Source organism: Sebastes umbrosus, chromosome 23 (assembly GCF_015220745.1).
Source record: "Sebastes umbrosus isolate fSebUmb1 chromosome 23, fSebUmb1.pri, whole genome shotgun sequence".
In the NCBI taxonomy this organism is placed as follows: domain Eukaryota; kingdom Metazoa; phylum Chordata; class Actinopteri; order Perciformes; family Sebastidae; genus Sebastes; species Sebastes umbrosus.
In genome coordinates, this window is record NC_051291.1 from 4,912,109 (window position 1) to 4,931,800 (window position 19,692).

At 39.6% G+C, this 19,692-nt stretch overlaps 1 protein-coding gene across 5 annotated transcripts; it reads right to left on the minus strand.

Moving 5' to 3' along the window:
- Positions 1–3,624: 3,624 nt before the first annotated feature.
- Positions 3,625–19,454, minus strand: LOC119482678 (aryl hydrocarbon receptor nuclear translocator-like protein 1). 5 transcript variants are annotated; one of them, XM_037760463.1, is made up of 17 exons: positions 19,077–19,453; positions 12,654–12,756; positions 12,515–12,553; positions 12,387–12,428; positions 12,110–12,267; positions 11,933–12,015; positions 11,745–11,837; positions 10,931–11,045; positions 10,686–10,835; positions 8,549–8,783; positions 8,034–8,140; positions 7,490–7,640; positions 7,226–7,278; positions 7,018–7,129; positions 6,706–6,796; positions 5,520–5,616; positions 3,625–4,687 (listed from the first exon to the last, which is right to left on the minus strand). In XM_037760463.1, exons 1-17 carry the CDS (start codon positions 19,111–19,113, stop codon positions 4,530–4,532), a joined length of 1,824 nt encoding a protein of 607 aa, XP_037616391.1. In that variant the 5' UTR covers positions 19,114–19,453; the 3' UTR covers positions 3,625–4,529. The 5 variants fall into 5 exon arrangements, with proteins under 5 accessions (XP_037616391.1, XP_037616392.1, XP_037616393.1 ...); XM_037760464.1 differs by having other exon boundaries at positions 7,226–7,275; positions 19,077–19,452; XM_037760465.1 differs by lacking the exon at positions 11,745–11,837 and having other exon boundaries at positions 19,077–19,454.
- Positions 19,455–19,692: the final 238 nt, after the last annotated feature.

Below are 19,692 nucleotides of genomic sequence, written 5' to 3' on the forward strand. Positions count from 1 at the left end.
CTTAATGTAATTCTTGATCATTTTAAATATTTTTACCAAGTTGCTGGTGTACGATTTATTATTTTAATAATAAATAACAATCAGGAAATGTAAATCTATGTATTTATTTAAGTTTATTTAAGTTTGAAAAAGCAATATTTAGTTTTCTCTCAGAACACTTGAATTACAATATGCTGAAAAGTTACTATGGAGTTTTTGCTCGATGATGCCAAAAAATTGTTGCCTACTGAAGCTTTAAGTCAAGCCTGATGTTGGCCTGATGTTGCCTTACACATAAAAGAATGATCATTGTTACTTCCACACAGTGAGGCATGCAGCCTATTAATTAAACGCTGGTATCAGATCGGTACTCGGTATCGGCCGATACCCAAAGCCCAGGTATCGGTATCGGGACTGAAAAAGTCGGATCGGTGCATCGCAACTCCAAATTCGACTGCAAAAAAGCCAAGTGCTAACCCTGTAATTGTCTATTCACCAGACTTTTCAGCCAATGCTTTGACACATCACAACACTACTCAGAATCCGCTGGAGAAGGCAAGAGACGCCTTCAGTATGTTCAACCTGATTGGCTGTCCCCTGCTGCTGACCTGCATGTGCATTGAGCGCTACATGGCGGTGATAAGACCCGTACTGTACTTGAGAGCGAGGAAGTGGCAGCACCGAATGGCTGTTTCTGCTGTGGTGTGGGTGTTCACCTTGACCTTCTGTGTGGCTGCAGGTAAGTGTTGGGTGAGAGTTCAGCATAGAAACTTTGTACTGAACTGAGCATCATGTTTGAGGATAAAATTGGTTTGAAAAACTGATGAATTTCAGAAAGCAACTTCCCGCAAAAAAGTGAAATTTAATGTTTTAATTTCCTTGTTTTTTTACAGCTTTATTGCAGGAAAGAACTACCATGATGGTGCCAGTTTCCATCATCATCTCCTGCCTCTTCGTCCTAATGCTCTTCTGCCTTGGGGGTGTGATCTGGTCACTGCAGCAGCAAAGTCCTGCCCTCACCACCTATGGTAACCAAGCCCGCTCTGAGTCACCCCTAAAGAGACGGGCAGTGGGTAATGTGTTGGTTGTGGTAGTGCCCGCAGTGATGGCCTACCTCCCGGTCCTGCTGGTGGTTCCTATGGTCTTGTACATATTCTGCTGGAATAGGCTTTTGGATAACGCCATGTGTAATATTTTTGAGTTATCTTTGTTATCCCCCATGTTTGGTGTATTCATAGGTCCCCTCTTCTATCTTTCCAAGGCAAGACAAATGTGCTGCCTGAGTGGAACAGGAAAGAAATGTATTGGCTAGAGTCATGGTGCTATCATACATCAGGTCGGCAATACGTCATCGTGAGTAGGCCTGCATGACCACGAAAATTGATGGTTGAAGGCTATATTTTCCATTGATGTGTGAGCAGGTGGAAGCACAAAATTTAGTGTTTTGCGTTGTGAACTTTAAACCTTCATATGTAAGGCTTTCTAAAACATTTTAAATAGATTAAATTGTTAGTACTTGTGGTTTCAACCTTTAGGACATTGATAGTGGATTTGGTTTAACCAACTGAATACCAGAAAATATACGTTTTATTTTAAATCTGAGAGAAATAGTACAATATCATCAGCATAATGTCAAATTTTAGTCTCAAAAGTTTAGTCTCTTGACACCTACTACATTTAGATTATTCCTAATTGATATGGCCAACTTTTATATTGCTAGTACAACTATTAGCCCCTTGAGAAGATAGATATATTGTTTGCAATGAATCCCAAATTTCTGATCTCAGGGGCACAAGGCAACATCGTGGAACAGCCTGCAAGCTGACACGATGCTTGCAAAGTCAGTGTCTTCTTTTTACAGATTTGATTTAAAGCATTTATGTTCTGGTCTTGTTCTGTTGCCTTCATTTTCTGTGTGTTTTTTTATTGAGGTTTATAAATAAAGTATGACTCTTCATATTTATTCCAGTGTGATACCAATATAGATGGAGAGCCATGTTTCTTAAAAATAAGGAGTTTATTAGTATCTAGCATTTTATAAGTGAATATGACAATGATTCGTATTCCTGTCTGCTTGACATTGTGTAAAGGCCAACTCTCTTAAATAAATAAATATGTCTTAAAACAAATTATTTGTGTTCTTGTTTGTCCCTCTTTATCTCAGCATAGTGCAGTTCCTTACAATTCCACCTATTTTTAAAATATGAGATTGGAGTATTTAGTTGATTCGCAATTGAGAACAATGTTTCTGCCTCTGGCAAATATAAGAGCTACTCAAGATGATTTGACAAAATAGAAATGATGGTTAAGACAAAATAGAATTCACACCATTTATGAAAAATTGTTTTACTTTCAAAGACTTCAACCTCCATTCCTTGTTACAGCAGATACATCAACGACAATTTGCACATACAAATAGACATTTTGACTTTTGATAGCAGGGCATGTTCAATATGCTTTAGTGTCCATTTCAAATGGCACTGATGGCAACAGCAAAAGCCAAAGAGAGCACACAACGGTTGATTTACAATTGAACCTTGTCAAGAAACAACGTGTTCAAGGCAACACAATCACATTATGCTTTCAAGATTAAAGGAACCAGTGATATAACCAGAGTTTACAGGTGCAGTAGGAAGGCCAGTCACTGAGTTCAAATCCATCCTCACATAGTCTGTTAAGATAAGTCTCTACAGTACATTTCAGGGGTTATTGTGTGATAAAATATCATTTACTTTTTTGGTGAACTCACTTTCCCCTCAGCCTGTCAATGGTTCATTTTGAAGACAGGTCATAAGAAAATAAATAGCTTGATAATGTGATCATTCATGATCGTGCTCAGACCTCCACCTGTCCATGTCATTCTGGCCTTTTTTTAGGCTAATGAGGGTGTTAAAATTGGTCTCTCTGCTCTGCCTCTCCGCTGATGAGTTTTCATTTTGCTCTTGCTATTTCGGAATGACACAAAAAGTAAAAAAGCTACCAAACAACTAAGTTGATCCATGTAGCTGTTAGTAGGCTACACTGGTTTTCTTTTACAAATAGCTTTAGTGGTAATTGGACATTAAGAAATAGATAACAGTATTGTCTCCCTAGCAATACAAATACTAATTTCTGTGCAGTCTTAGGCTGTTGAAATACTATTTTGGGCGCAACAGGAAGGTTAAAGGGTATATAAGACATGACACAACAGCAAAAAACCCTGGACTAAAAACTTGTTGGCTTGTCCCTCGTTAACACTGGAAAACATTCTCATATCCACAGTGTACCTTCCATATTTTCTCAGGAGTTCAGTGCACAGTGGATTACCTTCACAGAACTGTCTGGCGTACAATAAATATGTGATATGTGAACACAGTATAGGCATACTAGGGCTCAGTCCTTTAGTGCACATTCAATATGAAAAGAGCCACTTTACAAAGACCCCCTCCACTGAAAAAATGTGGTTTCCTCTATGGATACTGATATTTTGGACTTTAACTTAACGGGTGTTGTTACATTCCTCTGCTAAAAACAGGAGATGTCTTCAAATTTGAGATGAGCATGATTTGTGACAGCACAATTGGTAATTATCATGCGTATTACACAAGTGGCAACGAGAAACCTTCAATATGTACACAAGAAAATTACTTTTCAGTCAAGGCTTTTCTAATGGTTCAAAGTCTAATAGAGAGGTGAAGTCCCACCCTTAATTTTGCTTATCTGGTTTAGTAAAAGTTCTATATGATGGCTGCGGTGTGCTGACAAAATCAGAAATGCTTTCTGAATAATATCTGTACATAAAGACATGATTAGAATCATCTGCACTTCTTTTAAATGATAGTTTGTGCGCTATAATATAATATATATAACTGTAAGCTATAATCTTCCAAATGGAGTATAACTGGACCAGTAGTGGTGGTGGGTGTGGTGCGTTGCCTGAGGCATTTCCATCTTTGCATATTTAATGAGTTTGCAATTCTTAATAAAGGGGAGAAGCAATAGACGTCCTTTTTTTAGCCTTCTTCTACTTACTGGACACAATATCGGACAAGTATTACTCTGCAGAGTATTTTTTTACGTGACTCAAAATGCATCTGGAGGGGATCTTTAAAAAAAAAACAGAGTAAAAAAATGTCATGAAAAACACGTGTCATCACGGGTACCGAAAGTTTCGCAAATGTCAAAGGTTTGAGGAGTTTCTCTAGCAGCACTGCACATGGCAGAAGTCTGATTCTCCTACAGACCTTGGCCACTCGTCGGGGGGGGGGGCAAGCAAGGCGAACAGATAAATCGTTCTGCTGTGGAACGTCTCGGTTTTAAGCTGAAGTGTCGCTGAGGAAGACACTGAATCACCACAGGCTCCGGTGACACTCTAACCTGACATTCCTTCAACATCATAATCACAGTAACAATAATTCCTATTAACTCTTTTGTTAGGCTTCCTCAAGTACGACACGTTTGCGGCCTTTGGTACAAGTCCAGTGGGTTCAATGTGCAAGGCCAGAACTACCAAGTTCTCGGCAAGGAAAAACGGCACAAGAGCATGTGAGAGCTTAAAGTCTGTGCGCCGTCTAGAAAGGCCAGTGTAAGTCCTCAAAGTCGCCTGATTGACCCATGTTTACATCCGACTCCAGCAGGCTCATGATGACCGCCATGGCCGCCTCGTCGCTGCTGAAGCTGCTCAGGCCCGGCACCACCATGCTGTCCAAGTCCAGCTGGGACGGCTCGCCTGGGTGGAACAGAGCAGAGAAACCAAGACTTTAAACTCTGATATTGTGAGATATCACCCATCTGTAATGATCAATGCCTTCTATTGTTTGATGAGGATTTTTTTTTTTTTAAACCTGCATTTGTATAAATGTTGGATTTTACTGCTCTGATCTTTTGCATCACCTAATTGGATCACCTGCTGATTGAGAGCCTGCAGCTGTGAAACGGTGGGTGGGATCAACAATACAAAGACAGCTGGAGTTTCTTTGTCAATATAGAATGTCAAAAGCCTTTTTAAAAGCCTTCGGGCAGGTTTTGTGAGCGCGGCTCATTTCTTCTTCTAAAACTTTATCATAACCTTCATTTATAAATGATAAATTGTTTGTTAATTAAACTTCGTTAAAGCTGAAGTAGGCAAGTTGGAGCAAATATGATTCAAAGAAAGTTATTTTTTATAAAACGGTCACTATATCTTGACAGTAGTGCATGAGACAGGTAATCTGAAAGAAAAATAATGTGCCTCTGTGTCCTCCGGTGCTCCTAACGGCATCTGCAAGATTTCACAGACCGGAGGAAAACAACCAATCAGAGTCGAGCTGGAGCCTTGCCGTCTCTGAGCAGCTGTCAATCACTCCCAAACTCCGATCAAACGGTCAAACTAGGCAGCGCTGATCAAATATGAATCAATATTCTGTTACTGTAATGCCTATTTGACTCGTTATTATTGTCTCTTATCAGCTATAATACAATATATAATTTATAAACGTTACCTTGTTACCCTTCTTTGCAGAGAAGTACAGATAAACTGATGATAACTTGGATTGTATTTATGATTATCCTGCTGACAGTACCTGAACTTTCAGAAGTTGCACTGCCAGCGTCCACCACTGTCCTCGAGTCAGGCTGGGACTGCGATGAACTGCCTGCTGCCTCCTCTCTGCTGGACGCCTGGAACAAGTCATGTGATGTTAAAAAATCGCTGCACGGGGCCTCGCGTTTTTAACCTCTCTCCACTGGAGTGTGTAATTAAACTCAGGATAACAAGTTGTAGAAGTAGCCGCTGTCTTAATGTACACTGCATGTATCAAATTTTAATTTGTCTTACATTTGAATAAGATTTACACACACATGGAGACACTATAAGGACATGTGAGAACGCTGTCGTAGAAATACAACTCAAATCATTACTTTAATTAAAATACATGTATGATAGAATCATTCTATTACAAGTGATAATACCTCATATTATTGTTATATGAGGTCGCAAACTCAATCAATTGTCTGGTCATGACCTGCGCTAGCTGCTTCCAACTGACCAAAACTCCCCATATCATTATTAATTCGCTTGAAAATGAACAATATAATGCGAGACTAGCTTTAATATGCATATACAGTAAATACCACAGAGCGCCAAAATTAGCATGCAATTGCATAACACATTTCCATATGACCTATCTAGCCACGCATTTGAATTTAACCTCCTTATGCCACTAAAATTGACAGTAAAATAAGAACAAGAAAACAGTGTAAGGAGGTAAAAGTTTAAAGAGGACCTATTATGCTTTTGTGCTTTTTCTCTTTCCTTTAGCGTGTTATATAGTTTTCTGTCCATGTAAAAGGTCTGCAAAGTTACAATGTCCAAATTCCACGCCAAAGAGAGAAGTACTGTTCCTGAACTGCCTGAAACGCCTCGCTTGAAGTCCCGCCTTTTCTTCCGTAACGTGGTGATGTCACCAAGTAACACATTTGCATAATACCTGTCTAGCGGCTAGTTAGGCACGCCCTCAAACAAAGCTAGTTAGAGCGGAGCTGGAGCGGAGTCCAAAGAGTTTGGTTCGGCTGACCAATCACAACAGAGTGGGCCAGCTGACCAATCAGAGCAGATTGGGCTTTTTGGGAGGGGGGGGCAGGAGCTCAAACAGAGCGTTTCAGACAGAGGGTAAAAGAAGAGCTGCAGCACAGCCGGTACGAGAAGAGTAAAGCGTTTTTTTTAACATTAAAGCATAAATGTGCCGTAATGATTAAGAGGACACTCACACTCGTGCTGGTTTGTGGGGACACCAGTGGACCTTTCTCCTGGGCCGGGCCAAACGGACTGGAAGCTCCGCTTGATGGAGACGAGTTCATCCTGTTAAACAACAGTCAGGAACACAGCAGGAGATTAAATTTTACTTTTTAAATTTTTTTTTATTTATTATAAATATTCTTTTATGTTATTAGGGCTGTGAAAATTAACGTGATAATAAGCAAAATTTATAATTCTTTAACACATTAGCGCAACTTGCGATTTTTTAGTCATGTCACCCCCCTCCAATCCAATATACATATAGACACACACACAAAATGCACCTGTAAGAGTCGACGAGCTCATTTGCGATTTGGGTCCCTATGCTGCCGGCGTAGATCATCATGCCCACACCACTGGAAAGGCCTGGAATTATGGGTATTTGCTTTATGTCTTCTGTGGAAGAGGAGAAGACAGTCAAATTTATGTAAACAAACAAAAAAAATCACACACAAGAGACAAATGTCAATACACACAGTATGTATTTCTTACCCTGAAGTGCTTTTGAGCTGCCTGCCTCATCTCTTGTGTGACCGGGCCCCCTGCTGGTGCAAAGAAGTATTTACGCTGCTATATCCATGAATAAACTGTATTTTAAATGATGATCAGAAGCAAAATGTGTGTATGAAATCAACACAGAAACAAAGGTTTCTGGATAACCAGTGTCAAGGAAATTGCTCTAAAGAATGAATGGATGAGTGTTGTATTATATCTGAGACACATAATCCACATCTTCATAAATGAATCAGTACTTACGAGACGACCCTGTTCGAAGACACGATAAACTCAACTTCTTTGGTCCATGGGTTTGTGAAGCTAAACCACTGACTTTGGAGTGAAACATAGGAGCCGTATTTCGTTTTGAACTTGTAGCACTGCGTCTCGATCTTGTCTTTGCTCCGGAGAACTGCCAAGAGATCGGACATGAGTGTTGTCACAGAGCGCATTAGAAAACCAGAAGAAAAGATCTTGAACTTCTACAAAACATTCATCTCTTATTTTGGGGGGCACAATTGTCCCAATTTAAAGCTGGTAACTTTGAGCAAATATGATAAAAAGTTATTTTTGTAAAACGGTCACGGTGATTGACAGCTACGGTTTGGTTGTTTTCCTTCGGCGCGTTGAAATAGGAGGACACAGAGGAACCTGATTTTCCACAGATTATCTGTTTCATGCACTACTTTCAGAATATAGTGACAGTTTCATATTTGCTCAAAGTTACCGACCGCAGCTTTAAGTTCTAATTGAGTCAGATATAGGAGGGTTAAAGTTGCTAATTGAGGTTGCTTTGCTCCATCACCTTGCCTGTGTTTCTCTGTGAGGTGCTGCAGGTTGTCCTGGTGGAAGTACTCGTAACACGACGTGCCGAGAACTTCCTGCGGCAAATAACCGATGACTGCGGTGGCTCTGGGAAAGACAGAGGAGACGGAACGAGTTCAGTCACTCTGGCTTTCTCCGCCAATTTTGCCGTCACTCAGGATTGTTCAAAAACCAGTGAGGAGTGGAAGTGAATGCCTCTCCACATGTAACATTCAGCAGTCACACACATGGGACATTTTGATTAAATGATTCACTATACTTGTGGTATGAATTTACTTCCCAAAAAATGAGAAGAGCTTTTCATGTGATGCCATCAAGATGCAGCTCCTTCTGAGAAACAATGGCAAAGACAGAAAGGATTACCTCCACTGACAAAACTCGCTCAGAGGCCTCCTCACCACAACTCTGCCATTTCTTTCTCAGCGGGACCATGTGCTCAGAACAAATTCACAACTCACGACAGGAAGGTGGTTATGAGAATCGGGGGAAACTCACTGTTGTTCGACAAAAGTGAACTTGCCGTCGATGGCACAGCGGGTGATGAACTCGGAGGGCTTGACGTTGACGTCTTTGGAAGGCTGGTGGGGCAAGTGAGAGAGGAGGCGGCACACCGTCACCAGGCAGGACAGGTTTGAGGTTTCCTTGTCGGCGTCGCCATCCGAGTCCAGCTGGCTGCTCGGCCAGCTCCGCATGTATCCAGTGCAGTGGAGGGTACAGTATCTGTAGGTGTCTGCGGGCACAAAAACAAATAGTTTGTATTTAGATTTTTTATCTGTTCAAAATGCACCTTAAAGGGAGATTTGTCAAGTATTTAATACTCTTATCAACATGGGAGTGGACAAATATGCTGCTTTATACAAATGTATGTATAAATGTATTATTGGAAATCAATTAACAACACAAAACAATGACAAATATTGTCCAGAAATACTCACAAGCCCTGCATTTAGCATATAAACTCAAATCATAACATGGCAAACTGCAGCCCAACAGACAACAACAGCTGTCAGTGTGTCAATGTGCTGACTTCACTATGACTTGCCCCAAACTGCATGTGATTATCATAAAGTGGGCATGTCTGTAAAGGGGAGACTCGTGGGTACCCATAAACCCCATTTTCATTCACATATCTGGAGGTCAGAGGTCAAGGGACCCCTTTGAAAACGGCCATGACCGTGATTCACAATCATTTGTGCTTCCTAAATGGACAGATTGATATCCCTGAAGTTTAACTGACTTGGTGTTATACTGTGATGATTTAGTGTCCCCTTAATTTTTTTGAGCAGTGTATGTACTTGGGGAATATAAACTGATTCTGATTCTTCTTTATGTGCTGCAGTGCAGTTGTTGAGATTGGCCACTAAGTGGCGCCACGCCTCCTGTTTCTGTCACCGAAATTGTGTTTACAGTAAGTGGTGTTTTGGACCATCTTCTTACTTTGTGGTTATACAATGCTGCAACACACTGACCTACTTCCTGTACAGGACTACATGTGTTTCTTTTGGAAATTGTGGCATCTATTTGGGATGCCACAATTCATGCTCATTCAAGCTCTGAATTCTTTCCGCCAAGAGATGACTCATTGACAAAACTGACCCACATTGTGAAAAGTGTGTGTATTTCAACAACAACCTTAAAGGGACAGTGTGTAGCATTTAGGAGGATCTATTGGCAGAAATGGAAATATTAATAAGCATGTTTTCTTTAGTGTATAATCACCTGAAAATAAGAATTGTTGTGTTTTTGTTAGCTTAGAATGAGCCGTTTATATCTACGTACAGAGCGGGTCCCCTTCACGGAGCAGTTGGTTGCAATCTGCAACCACACCGCTAGATGCCGCCAAATCCTACACATTGCACCTTTAAATAAGAGTAGTTTTTGTTCATTCTTTCCATTGAAATTGCGGTCACACTTGGCCATAGAAATAAAGATTTAGGCTCATCTACTTGCACGCAAACTTTAGCCAATGGGGTGGAGGGAGGGTTTACGGAGGGTCACAACACACCCACCCGCTCCTACCAGATCCAGATCAACATTTTCCACTCTACTTTGTTTGTTTTCCGCTGGCTACCCGAACATTGACCTCACCGCCTAGAAACACATTTCAATATATTATTAATCTTTTGGTACACATCCTCCTCCTCCTCCTCCTCCTTCTCCTCTTCCTCCTCCTCCTCCTCCTCCTCTGTTTGGGCCCTGCAGGTCCATGACTGAACATGTCATGAGTGCGTATACGAAGCTGGAATAGCTGCGATCATTTCAAAGATAAACTCAGTTTCCTCTTAGCTGAATCACCTCGAGTGCTCTCAAGAGAGTGAGGTAACAGAAATATAACGATCCAAAATAGCGCTGATCCACGGGGGCCGCGGGTTTGAGAGGGTCAGCGTGTACTCTGTGTATATTTGTATTCTGCGTATCTACACTCTGTCATATCAGCATGATATTATGGTCCAAATGGCTTTGAAGATAACGGACCTGGCTCCAGTAGTATTTTAGAAAAACATTTCTGAGATTTAGTAGTCAGATAAGATTGTGAAAGCAAAAGCAAATAAATCTGGAGCCATACGGCTGATAGCTTGAATATTATGTTGATGTTTGACCATTTTCAGGCCAAACACTTGTCTGAACCCACCTTTCTTTTTGGAAGGACAGGGCAGCAAGTGTTTGTCCTCTTGCTTCCCAGCCACCCGACTGTGCTTCATCCGGCAGAAGAAGGTTCTCCGGGCCCCAGGGGACAAGTGTGGCGGCCTGACGGGGGCGTCCACCTGGACCTGGACGCCAGCTGCGCACAGAACGACACAATGTTGACTTCTACTCGTCCTACAATGCGTTACATTCTCAGTTGTTTCTCAGACCTTGACGTGGCAATGGACTTACTTGCAGCATCAATGAGGCGGTGGCGAGGGTACTCCGAAGACGCCAGCTGCTCCTTCACCTTGTGGATGTCTTTGGGGTGGATGAAATCGAACAAGCTCTGTCCGGTCAGCTCCAACTGAGAACCCAAAATGACAATCAACTTTAGTTTTATTTAATTGTCTTTGTTCATAATAACCTCGCTGTTTGTCAGCTCTACATACAGTACTGGAGTATTCGAGAATTGCTGCAGCGTGTATTCAGCAGTGATTTACTGGTAAGCCCCAAAATAACACGTGCTGCCCTGCAGACATGGTGTCAGATACTTTAGAAGCTTTTCTGTTGCATCCCACCTAATCTCCATAATTCCTCTCTGCTTGCTTACAGTCCGTCTCAAAGCTGCAAAATGTTGTCAAGAATGTAGAGCAGGTGTGGTTATCATTTCTGGCGGCTGCCAAGCCCTATAAACAGACTTTTAAAGAATGGTATAAAAGCTCAGATATTGCCGGCCCTGCAGACAACACTATCAGGCCTTCACTGGAGCTTCAATAAAATGTTTCTTGTTTTATTTGCTCATAAAATCTGCAGACATACAATTTTGTGCTGCAGACTGAGTCATAAAGATTCAGCTCCTCAACCACATAAGCAAACTGTCTGAGGCACTATGCTGAGAGTAGATGAAGTGGAGGCTTTTATTTGGGGTCCCAAACTGACAAAATGCAGTAGGGCTAAAATGTTCCCTTAAGTTAAATGTTGTGCATCTTAGCCCTCTGAACCAGCAGGATGGCCTCAAGGCCTGCAACTCCGCTTGAGTGTGTGATGTAGAAGTGCAACACACCCGGCTAAAGTTGAGGATCTTGGAGACGGACTCGGAGATGAACAGGATTTTAGCCCGGTCACAACTAACAATTAACAGGAAACCGTCCGCAGCCTGGTAGGAAAGATAGATACATAACAATACACAGATAGATATAATAATCAAATGGGACTAATCGGGGGTCGTACGTGAGTAACGTTAATACCAACCCTGAGCAGAAGGTGCCTGAGGTCATCAAGAGGCAGGATTGAAGGCTTGTAGGTGGTGTCGTTAAAGGCGCCGCTTGTCCCGGCTGAAGACACAGGATACAGGACAAGCTTTTAGATGGAACAGAAAAGGCGTCGCTGGCATTTTATTAAAAATTGCCCAGGAGGGTTCAGAGTTACCTTTAAGGGTTTTCAGGTGTTGCACGGCCTTCCGCAGGACGGTGAGTTTGTCAAGTTTTCGAGCAAAGGGCTGGCAGGCGGGGATCATGGCGGACAGCTCGTCGATAAGGTTGTTCATTTTGTCTCTCCGCCGCTTCTCGATCTGTCGGTGAGGCTCCCTGCAGGCGTGGTCAGAAAGTCATTGTAGTTTTAAAATAACTAGTCACATAAATGGAGACTAATGAAAAGCTTTTCAAGACACAGATGTCACAGTAATTTGATGTAAAAATAGAATTACCTGAAGCATTTCATTTTGACTTGCTGATCCTCTGCTTCAGATCTGCAAATAAAAGGATAAAAAAATTAAAAATTAATTTCCAATATTCCCTCATAAGACAGAAAAGAAGTCAAAATGTCCGTGTGTACCTGCTGAGGTCATCGTCCATTGGGAAGTCGTCGCTTTGCCTGTAAGTTTGAATTGACATTTACAGTATTAGAAGAGGAATGGATGCATTGTACAGGACAGTGTGATTTATCATATATCAACATAGCACTCCTCTCTTACTGTACATGGGTGCCCTCCACATCTCCCTTTCGTTTCCTTGGCAGCTCAACAGCTGGCAGCAAGGAGCCCGCTTGGTCTAGGCCTTCCTCCCCCGCAGCGAGATCTGAAACATGAAAAACAACCATCACAGTGATGTGAGAGACTGCACATGAATACATCAACCTTGAGAGCTCTGTAGCGCTGGCTTGCCCTATTAATAATTCACCATGAATGAATGCAAAAGACTTGGCTCTGCCACGAGGGTTTGTTGGGTTTGTTGCTCGTATTGAGCAGCGAATAAAAAAGACGCTGAATCTGGTTCTTATTCAGTGGAAATGCCTTGAACCCAATTTGTTTTAAACATTTAAATTTTACTCTTACTTTTTAAATGTACTTACTTTAGTCTTAAAATACAGAAGTGAATGAAGAAACAGAAAATGAATATTCGTACAAATTAGTAAGGCCACATCTATGGAGGACTGAACGTCCCAAAATCAAAAATAAATTAATAAATACATAAATGACTCGATAATAAATGATGATATAAATAAATATGTCATTAAATAAAGAAAAAATAATGTTAAAAATAAATTAAGCCATTAATTCATTAATTGATAAAATGTGACATAAAATGATATTTATGCTTTAATTTGCTTCTTTATTTATTTATCTTTGAATTAATTCCCTTAATTATTTACTCTACTGTTTAATTTTCCCTTTTTTATTTATTTATATATTTATTTGTATTAATTGACTAATTAATTAATTAATTAATTACATTAATTGATGTATTTATTTATTTTTGCAATTTATTTTTATTTATTTATTTATGTATTTATTGCATTTATTTTTTATTTATTTTACTTTTTTTCAAATCTATGTATTTATTTAAGTATTTATGCATTTATTTATTTACTTATGCATGAATTTCCCTTTACATTTCACCATTTCTTTACTTTTGTATTCTTTTCTTTATACATTTCTTTTAACATTTCTTTCTGCCTCATTATGCAAATGACGGCAATAAATAAATAATTACATAAATACATAAATAAATAGAAGGGAAAATTAAACGGGAGTAAATAAAAAAGGGATTAAATACTAAGATAAATAAATATAGAAGCAAATTAAAACAGAAATATCAATTTATATCACATTTTATCAATTAAATAATGTCTACATTTATTTTTAACATTATTTTTGCTACATTTAATTAAATATTTATTTATTTATTTATTTATTTATTTATTTATTTATTTATTTATTTATTTATTTATTTATTTATTTATTTATTTATTGAGTCATTTATTGAGTCATTTATTTATTTATTCTAACAAAACATTAAAATCTCTTCAGCTCGTGTTAACCACAGGCCATTCAAAAAACCCATTGACCTCAAGACGAGGGAACTGGAAGTGCTAAAATGCTAACTCATTTCCGTGTTTTAGGGGTCATTCCTGCATCACTCTATTATGGCATTTCTTTGCTTCCGTAAAAGTCCTACAAAGCAGTATTTGTATCATAAAGTAGCCCGTATTATGTGCTGTGTATTCTTGATGTTTGTTATTGTTGCACAGCTTTGTTTCAACCTGTAAATAATCCATCAATATTTTAATCCATTTTTGTCCTCAAATGCCTTTTTTTGTGAGCAAACAATCAGTGACTCATAAATGTGTTTGCAGTATAGTGGGGGAGGCAATTCTTTTTTAAAAAGGTTGATATCTCACTCAGGAATGTTTGTCAAAGTGTGGAAAAGCTTTAACAGCTGACCCATGCCTGCCTGAAACCAGAAGAAGAATTCCTCTCTTTCTTCTATTTAGTTTCTCGCCAAACCACCTCCCCTTCCCCCCATCACACACACACACACACACACACACACACACACACACACACACACAGAGAGACACACATTAAAATGCCTTGGCTCAGCCCTGATCTGTTGTCATGTTTCGCTCTCCGTGCACTATCTGAAGGCTGCCGTTGAACGGCGCCAAACCTCCAGCTATGCTCTTGAGTTTATTCAGTTTAACAGGCATGTGAGAGAGTAAATGGGGTTTGGGCTATCGTCTTACCTAACGTTTATATAATGCTGTAACAACGACCTACTTCCCTCTCAGGACTACCATACTTTAAATTGTGCCATTTATTATAGGAAAAAAAAGTGTTAATAAGGAAGCTTTTCAACGTGACTGTTCGCTGTCACTGACCCATATTCTCCTGTTTTTCTCACAAAAGCAGGAAAAGTTATTCATAATAATAGAAAACTTTTCATGATTAATATGTGTTTTTTCTGGTAGTCTTATAACAGGAGCTGGAACACTTAAAAACAGTATTTTTCAAGCAACTTTTGCACAGTTATATACTGTATGAATAACATTTTATGTAAAGCCACAACCAGCTTCTACAAACAGGGCCAGGCGTGACTACATTTCAATCAGCAGTGGAGTGCACTTAAACGATATTGAGATGATTGTCATTAATCCCTGTGGTGTTTAGTGGGTCATCATTGACGCAAAAGTGGAATGTGGGAGCAATTCGCTTTGCCAGCTCTCCCTTCCACCGACCACACCTCTTCACCACTGATGCTGCAGCACCTCCAACGTCATAGTATTTTTTTCCTGTTTCCTTGTAAGCGAGGAACATTTTCCCCTGTGGGAGCTCTGCCAGCTGACTGGCTGAAGTGTGCCATCTAGGAAGCGACAGTGCCTGCTTTGTTGCTGTGCCGATAGCACGTCTGAGCCAAAAAGCTCCCTTCGTGACTAAAGTGCTGATTAGAGATGCCAAAGCCTGCAGCCAGGGCAGCAGATGACATAGTGAAGCACAGAAACATAGACAGCAGCCCACGGTGGAGATGCACGGGAGTGTGACAAACTCAGTATGACCAACAGTACAAGAGTTCGCACGACATGACCTACATGCACTTCTTTACAGCTGTACTGTACAGCTCATCCCACTTGAATGACTTTAAGGTATTTGGTAGTGGAAAGTTTAGATGAGTATATATATAGATGAGCTGATTTGAATTATAGACATGATATAGAGCAACACAGTTTGTGTAAGAGTAAATTTAATCTATTTAATTTGTGTACATAGACACGAATTTCCCTTTTCAACAACGTATTTTTCGTGCTTTTACTTACGAATGTACAGCAACACGTGACGCACGTGTCAATTTCCGCTACAGTCTTTTCAAAATAAAACTACTTAGTTAGGTTTAGGAATAGATCAACTTGGTTAGGCTAAGGCAAAAACAACTTAGTTAGGTTTAGGAAAATATCGTGGTTTGGGTTAAAATAAACTCCAGAAGTGCCATAACTTAAGTATGGAAGTTACGTGAAAAAAAACTACTCAGACAGCTTTCGGAAAAGATCTCGTTTTGGGTTAAAATATACTCCATAAGTGCCATAACTTACGAAAGCCTCTTCGATCGCTTTAGGAAAAGATCGTGGTTTGGGTTAAAATAACACCGGAAGTGGCGTAACTTAAGTACGGAAGTTATGTGATAAAAACTACTTCAATAGCTTTAGGAAAAGATTGTGGTTTGGATTCAAATAAACTCCGGAAGTGGCGTAACTTAAGTACGGAAGTTACATGACAAATAAATCAACGTTGACGGAGTACCAACACCGGTCTCCTGGTCTAAAGTCCTGTGTTTTATCGACCCACCCTTCCACCCTAACCTCCTCCCTACGCGGTGTTTGCCACTCTTTATACTTCCCGGTTCACAATTACCTAGATTACATACGAATTGATTGTGAAATTCATGTCTATGTACACAAATCAATACATTCAATTTTGTGAATAGGCTCTTTGTGACACTGGACAGCTGTGCGACTGGGCTGGAACAATACAATACCCTAATATGATACAATACAAACCAGCACACAGCTAATTCAGCAATAAAAAGCCATATATACTTGTGTCCACAACAAAAAGCAAAGGGCAGTAAAATGGCCAATAAATACCAGACAGAGAGCCAACTAACTGCTTGACAAACATCACAGTGGAACGCAAAAAAAAAAGCATCTGCCCGATCTCTACCTGCTTTATGACATTAGACTATTATATGAGAAATACAGAGGATATTCATGCACAGTTTGCAGACAACTCATTTCAGCCCTTTGCTCAAACTCAACATGTCTTAAAAATAGCTTTAAAAAAGTGCTGCTATGTTTCCTCCAACACAGAACAAAGTAGTAACAGAACGAACACATAACGACAGGTCGTGAAAGATAAGCATGGAATGTCACACAGGAGAGTCCAAACAGCATAAATTACAGTCTGTGCTAAACAGCCACAGCAAATATGGACACAAGCTGGGTTGACTATTCGTCGTGTGCAAAACAACAACTAACAAATCAGTATTTATATAATTCTGCAACACCAGAGTGTGTACACTTTGAAATTTTGATAGAGAAAAAATGTAATGTAAACTTGCATGTGATTATCATAAAGTGGGCATGTCTGTAAAGGGGAGACTCGTGGGTGAAGATTAAGAAAATAATCCATAACTGTTAACAACTGTTAGTTGCAACCCTTATTATTACAGTATTACTAATGAACAATTTCAGAAAACTGCAACAAAAGGAAAATATAAGAGCTATACAGCTGTAGCCACAGCCTTTGTGGACAAAATGTACGAAACAGAAGTCTAGCCAGAGGTTATGTGATATGGCATTTTTATCAAGAGTCTACAAATGAAGGTTCAGTGACAGAGCAAGCTGTTTTCATCCATAGATACACATTAGTGGTCTGAACGTGGAGCACTAATGGATTAATAAAACTGCAAAGGGTAGCGATGTCGGCGCTGTTGACGGATCTCTGAAGCTGTGGCCTGAAACAGCCATCCGGTGTTGAATATCAACAAAAGGAAGCGCTCTCGAGTCAGAAGGTTTTTGCACAATAGCTGTGTGAATACAGACTATCCATCTGTAGAAAAACACACAGAACAGGCTGGCTGTCTGAGTCACAGGCGATAAACACTACATATTTGTATAGATGGAACGATTTTTCACTTAAAACTGCAACTGTTTGTCTGGTTAGTTAGTTGATATGCTTTCTGTCTTGACCAAAGTATTGATCTGATCTGCCTAAGGCATATATGTAGTCACATTATGCCTCCCTAGAGAGTTGTTGTACAGGTTGATGGCTCGGGGGACAAAGGATTTCCTGAGTCTGTCTGTGGAGCACTGACTCAGGAAATCCTTAAGTTTGCTTTAAACACTTTTTGCTATCTGCCATACTACTGCAGTGATGAGACTGCCTCCCTCTGCTGCACAGTGCAGGCAGCGCTGCTCTACTGATCTACTGACCCACTTTAGACTGAAGCTGCTGCTGCAGAGCTGACGACACACTATAAGCTCCACCGAGGACAGTTTGGTGGAAGTTGCTATGATTACAGTGACAAAGACAGTAAAGCATTTTTTCTTATTAATTTAATTTTAATTCTCGCAAAGTTCCACATTCACAAGTGTAAATTTACACAAAAAAAGCCTAATTTCTTTGTATTTATAAAAGAAATGGAATTATATCTGTCAACAATTCCTCACAAAACAAAAAAGCAATGAAAACTTGCTAATGTTTTCTGCTGTTACTATGGATACTGTAATTTTGAAAAGTTTGGTGGAAGTTTAGGCAAATAAAAAAAATAAAAAATAAAAATACTTTGGCGAAGCAGAGAAACATGGTGGCAGACAGTAGCTTAAAAACAAATATACGGTTAATTAATACAAATATATTTTGTTAAGGGGGAAAAAAATACTGTCATTTTGAAATTAAAAAAATTAAAAAAATAAATAAATAAGTTTGGTGGAAGTTTAGGCAAATAAAAAAAAAAAAATACTTTAGCGAAGCAAAAAAAAAAAAATACGGTTAATTAATAAAAAATATATCTTGTTAAGGGTGAAAAAATACTGTCATTTTGAAATAAAAAAAAAATTAAAAAAAAAAAATTAAATAAATAAAAAATAAGTAAATACAAAACAAATAAATTAAAAAAAAAAAATTAAAAAAAAAAAAAAGTTTGGTGGAAGTTTAGGCAAATTAAAAAAAAATAATAATAATAAATACTTTGGAGAAGCAGAGAAAGATGTCGGTGGACAGTAGCTTAAAAAAAAATACGGTTAATTATTAAAAATATATTTTGTTAAAGGGGGGGGAAATTGTCGCCATGGTTACAGCTGCGTAGCGGAAGCGCGCTTTCCAGTCGGGGACGCGCACGTCAGGTAGTGCGGAAAAATAGTTGAATGGACTACAGTCGTTCACATTAACACAACAAATACACTGTAACTACGTGTAAAAATACAATATAAACATAATTAGTCGCATGAAAGAAGTTTAGAAGAAGTTTAAGGAAGTATTCACCTCTGCTTTGATTTGTTTTTCCCAACAAATGATGAGAAAAAGCAACAAAATAATAAAATAAAAGCTGAATTATGCTCCTACCTGCTGCCCGATCCGCCACCAACACCGTCACCGACATGCCTGCAGAGAGCCTGGAGCCGGGGTGCCGGTTGGAGGCTACATGTGGAGCCGCAGCAGCTGTAGTAGTAACAGAGGAGAGGAGGAGGAGAGCTGCAGAGAAGCAGAGTGTTGTATAATTGACTTCATTTTCTCTCCTCCTCCTCCTCCTCCTCCTCCTGCATGTTTTTTTTACAAAGGAGGAGGAGTGGTGGTAGAAACGTGAGGGATGAATGAGAACAGAACACCCACGTCTTCTAGGAAACTATAAGTTCACACTTGCCTCCTACTTTCATCACCCTTTTTTATGTTGTTCTTTCATTCATGCCCCAGCTTTTATTTTGACAGCCAGGGTACCCGGCGTTTTGCTTGGGACAGCTTGCAACCCCATTCATTATCACCGCATGAATCGGGATCCCCTTTACATTTCAAAATAAAGCGTAATAACGCTGGGTGACATTTTGCAGAGACTAAACGAGGCAGATAAAACATATAACAGGTAAAACACACACACACACAGTTATAAACCAAATAAAACAGGTAGGGTAGATGTAATAAATAAATATAAACAGAAGTATTACACTTGAGGAATAAAATATAA

Bases quoted from the DNA above. Each gene is read 5' to 3' on its own strand.
- LOC119482678 (XM_037760463.1), bottom strand. From the start codon at position 19,113: ATGTCGGTGACGGTGTTGGTGGCGGATCGGGCAGCAG. The intron at 12,016-12,109 runs GTAACTCTGAAC...CTGTGTCTTCAG, and splicing joins ACACCTGAAAACCCTTAAAG to CCGGGACAAGCGGCGCCTTT. The intron at 5,617-6,705 runs GTGAGTGTCCTC...GACTTGTTCCAG, and splicing joins CCCCACAAACCAGCACGAGT to GCGTCCAGCAGAGAGGAGGC.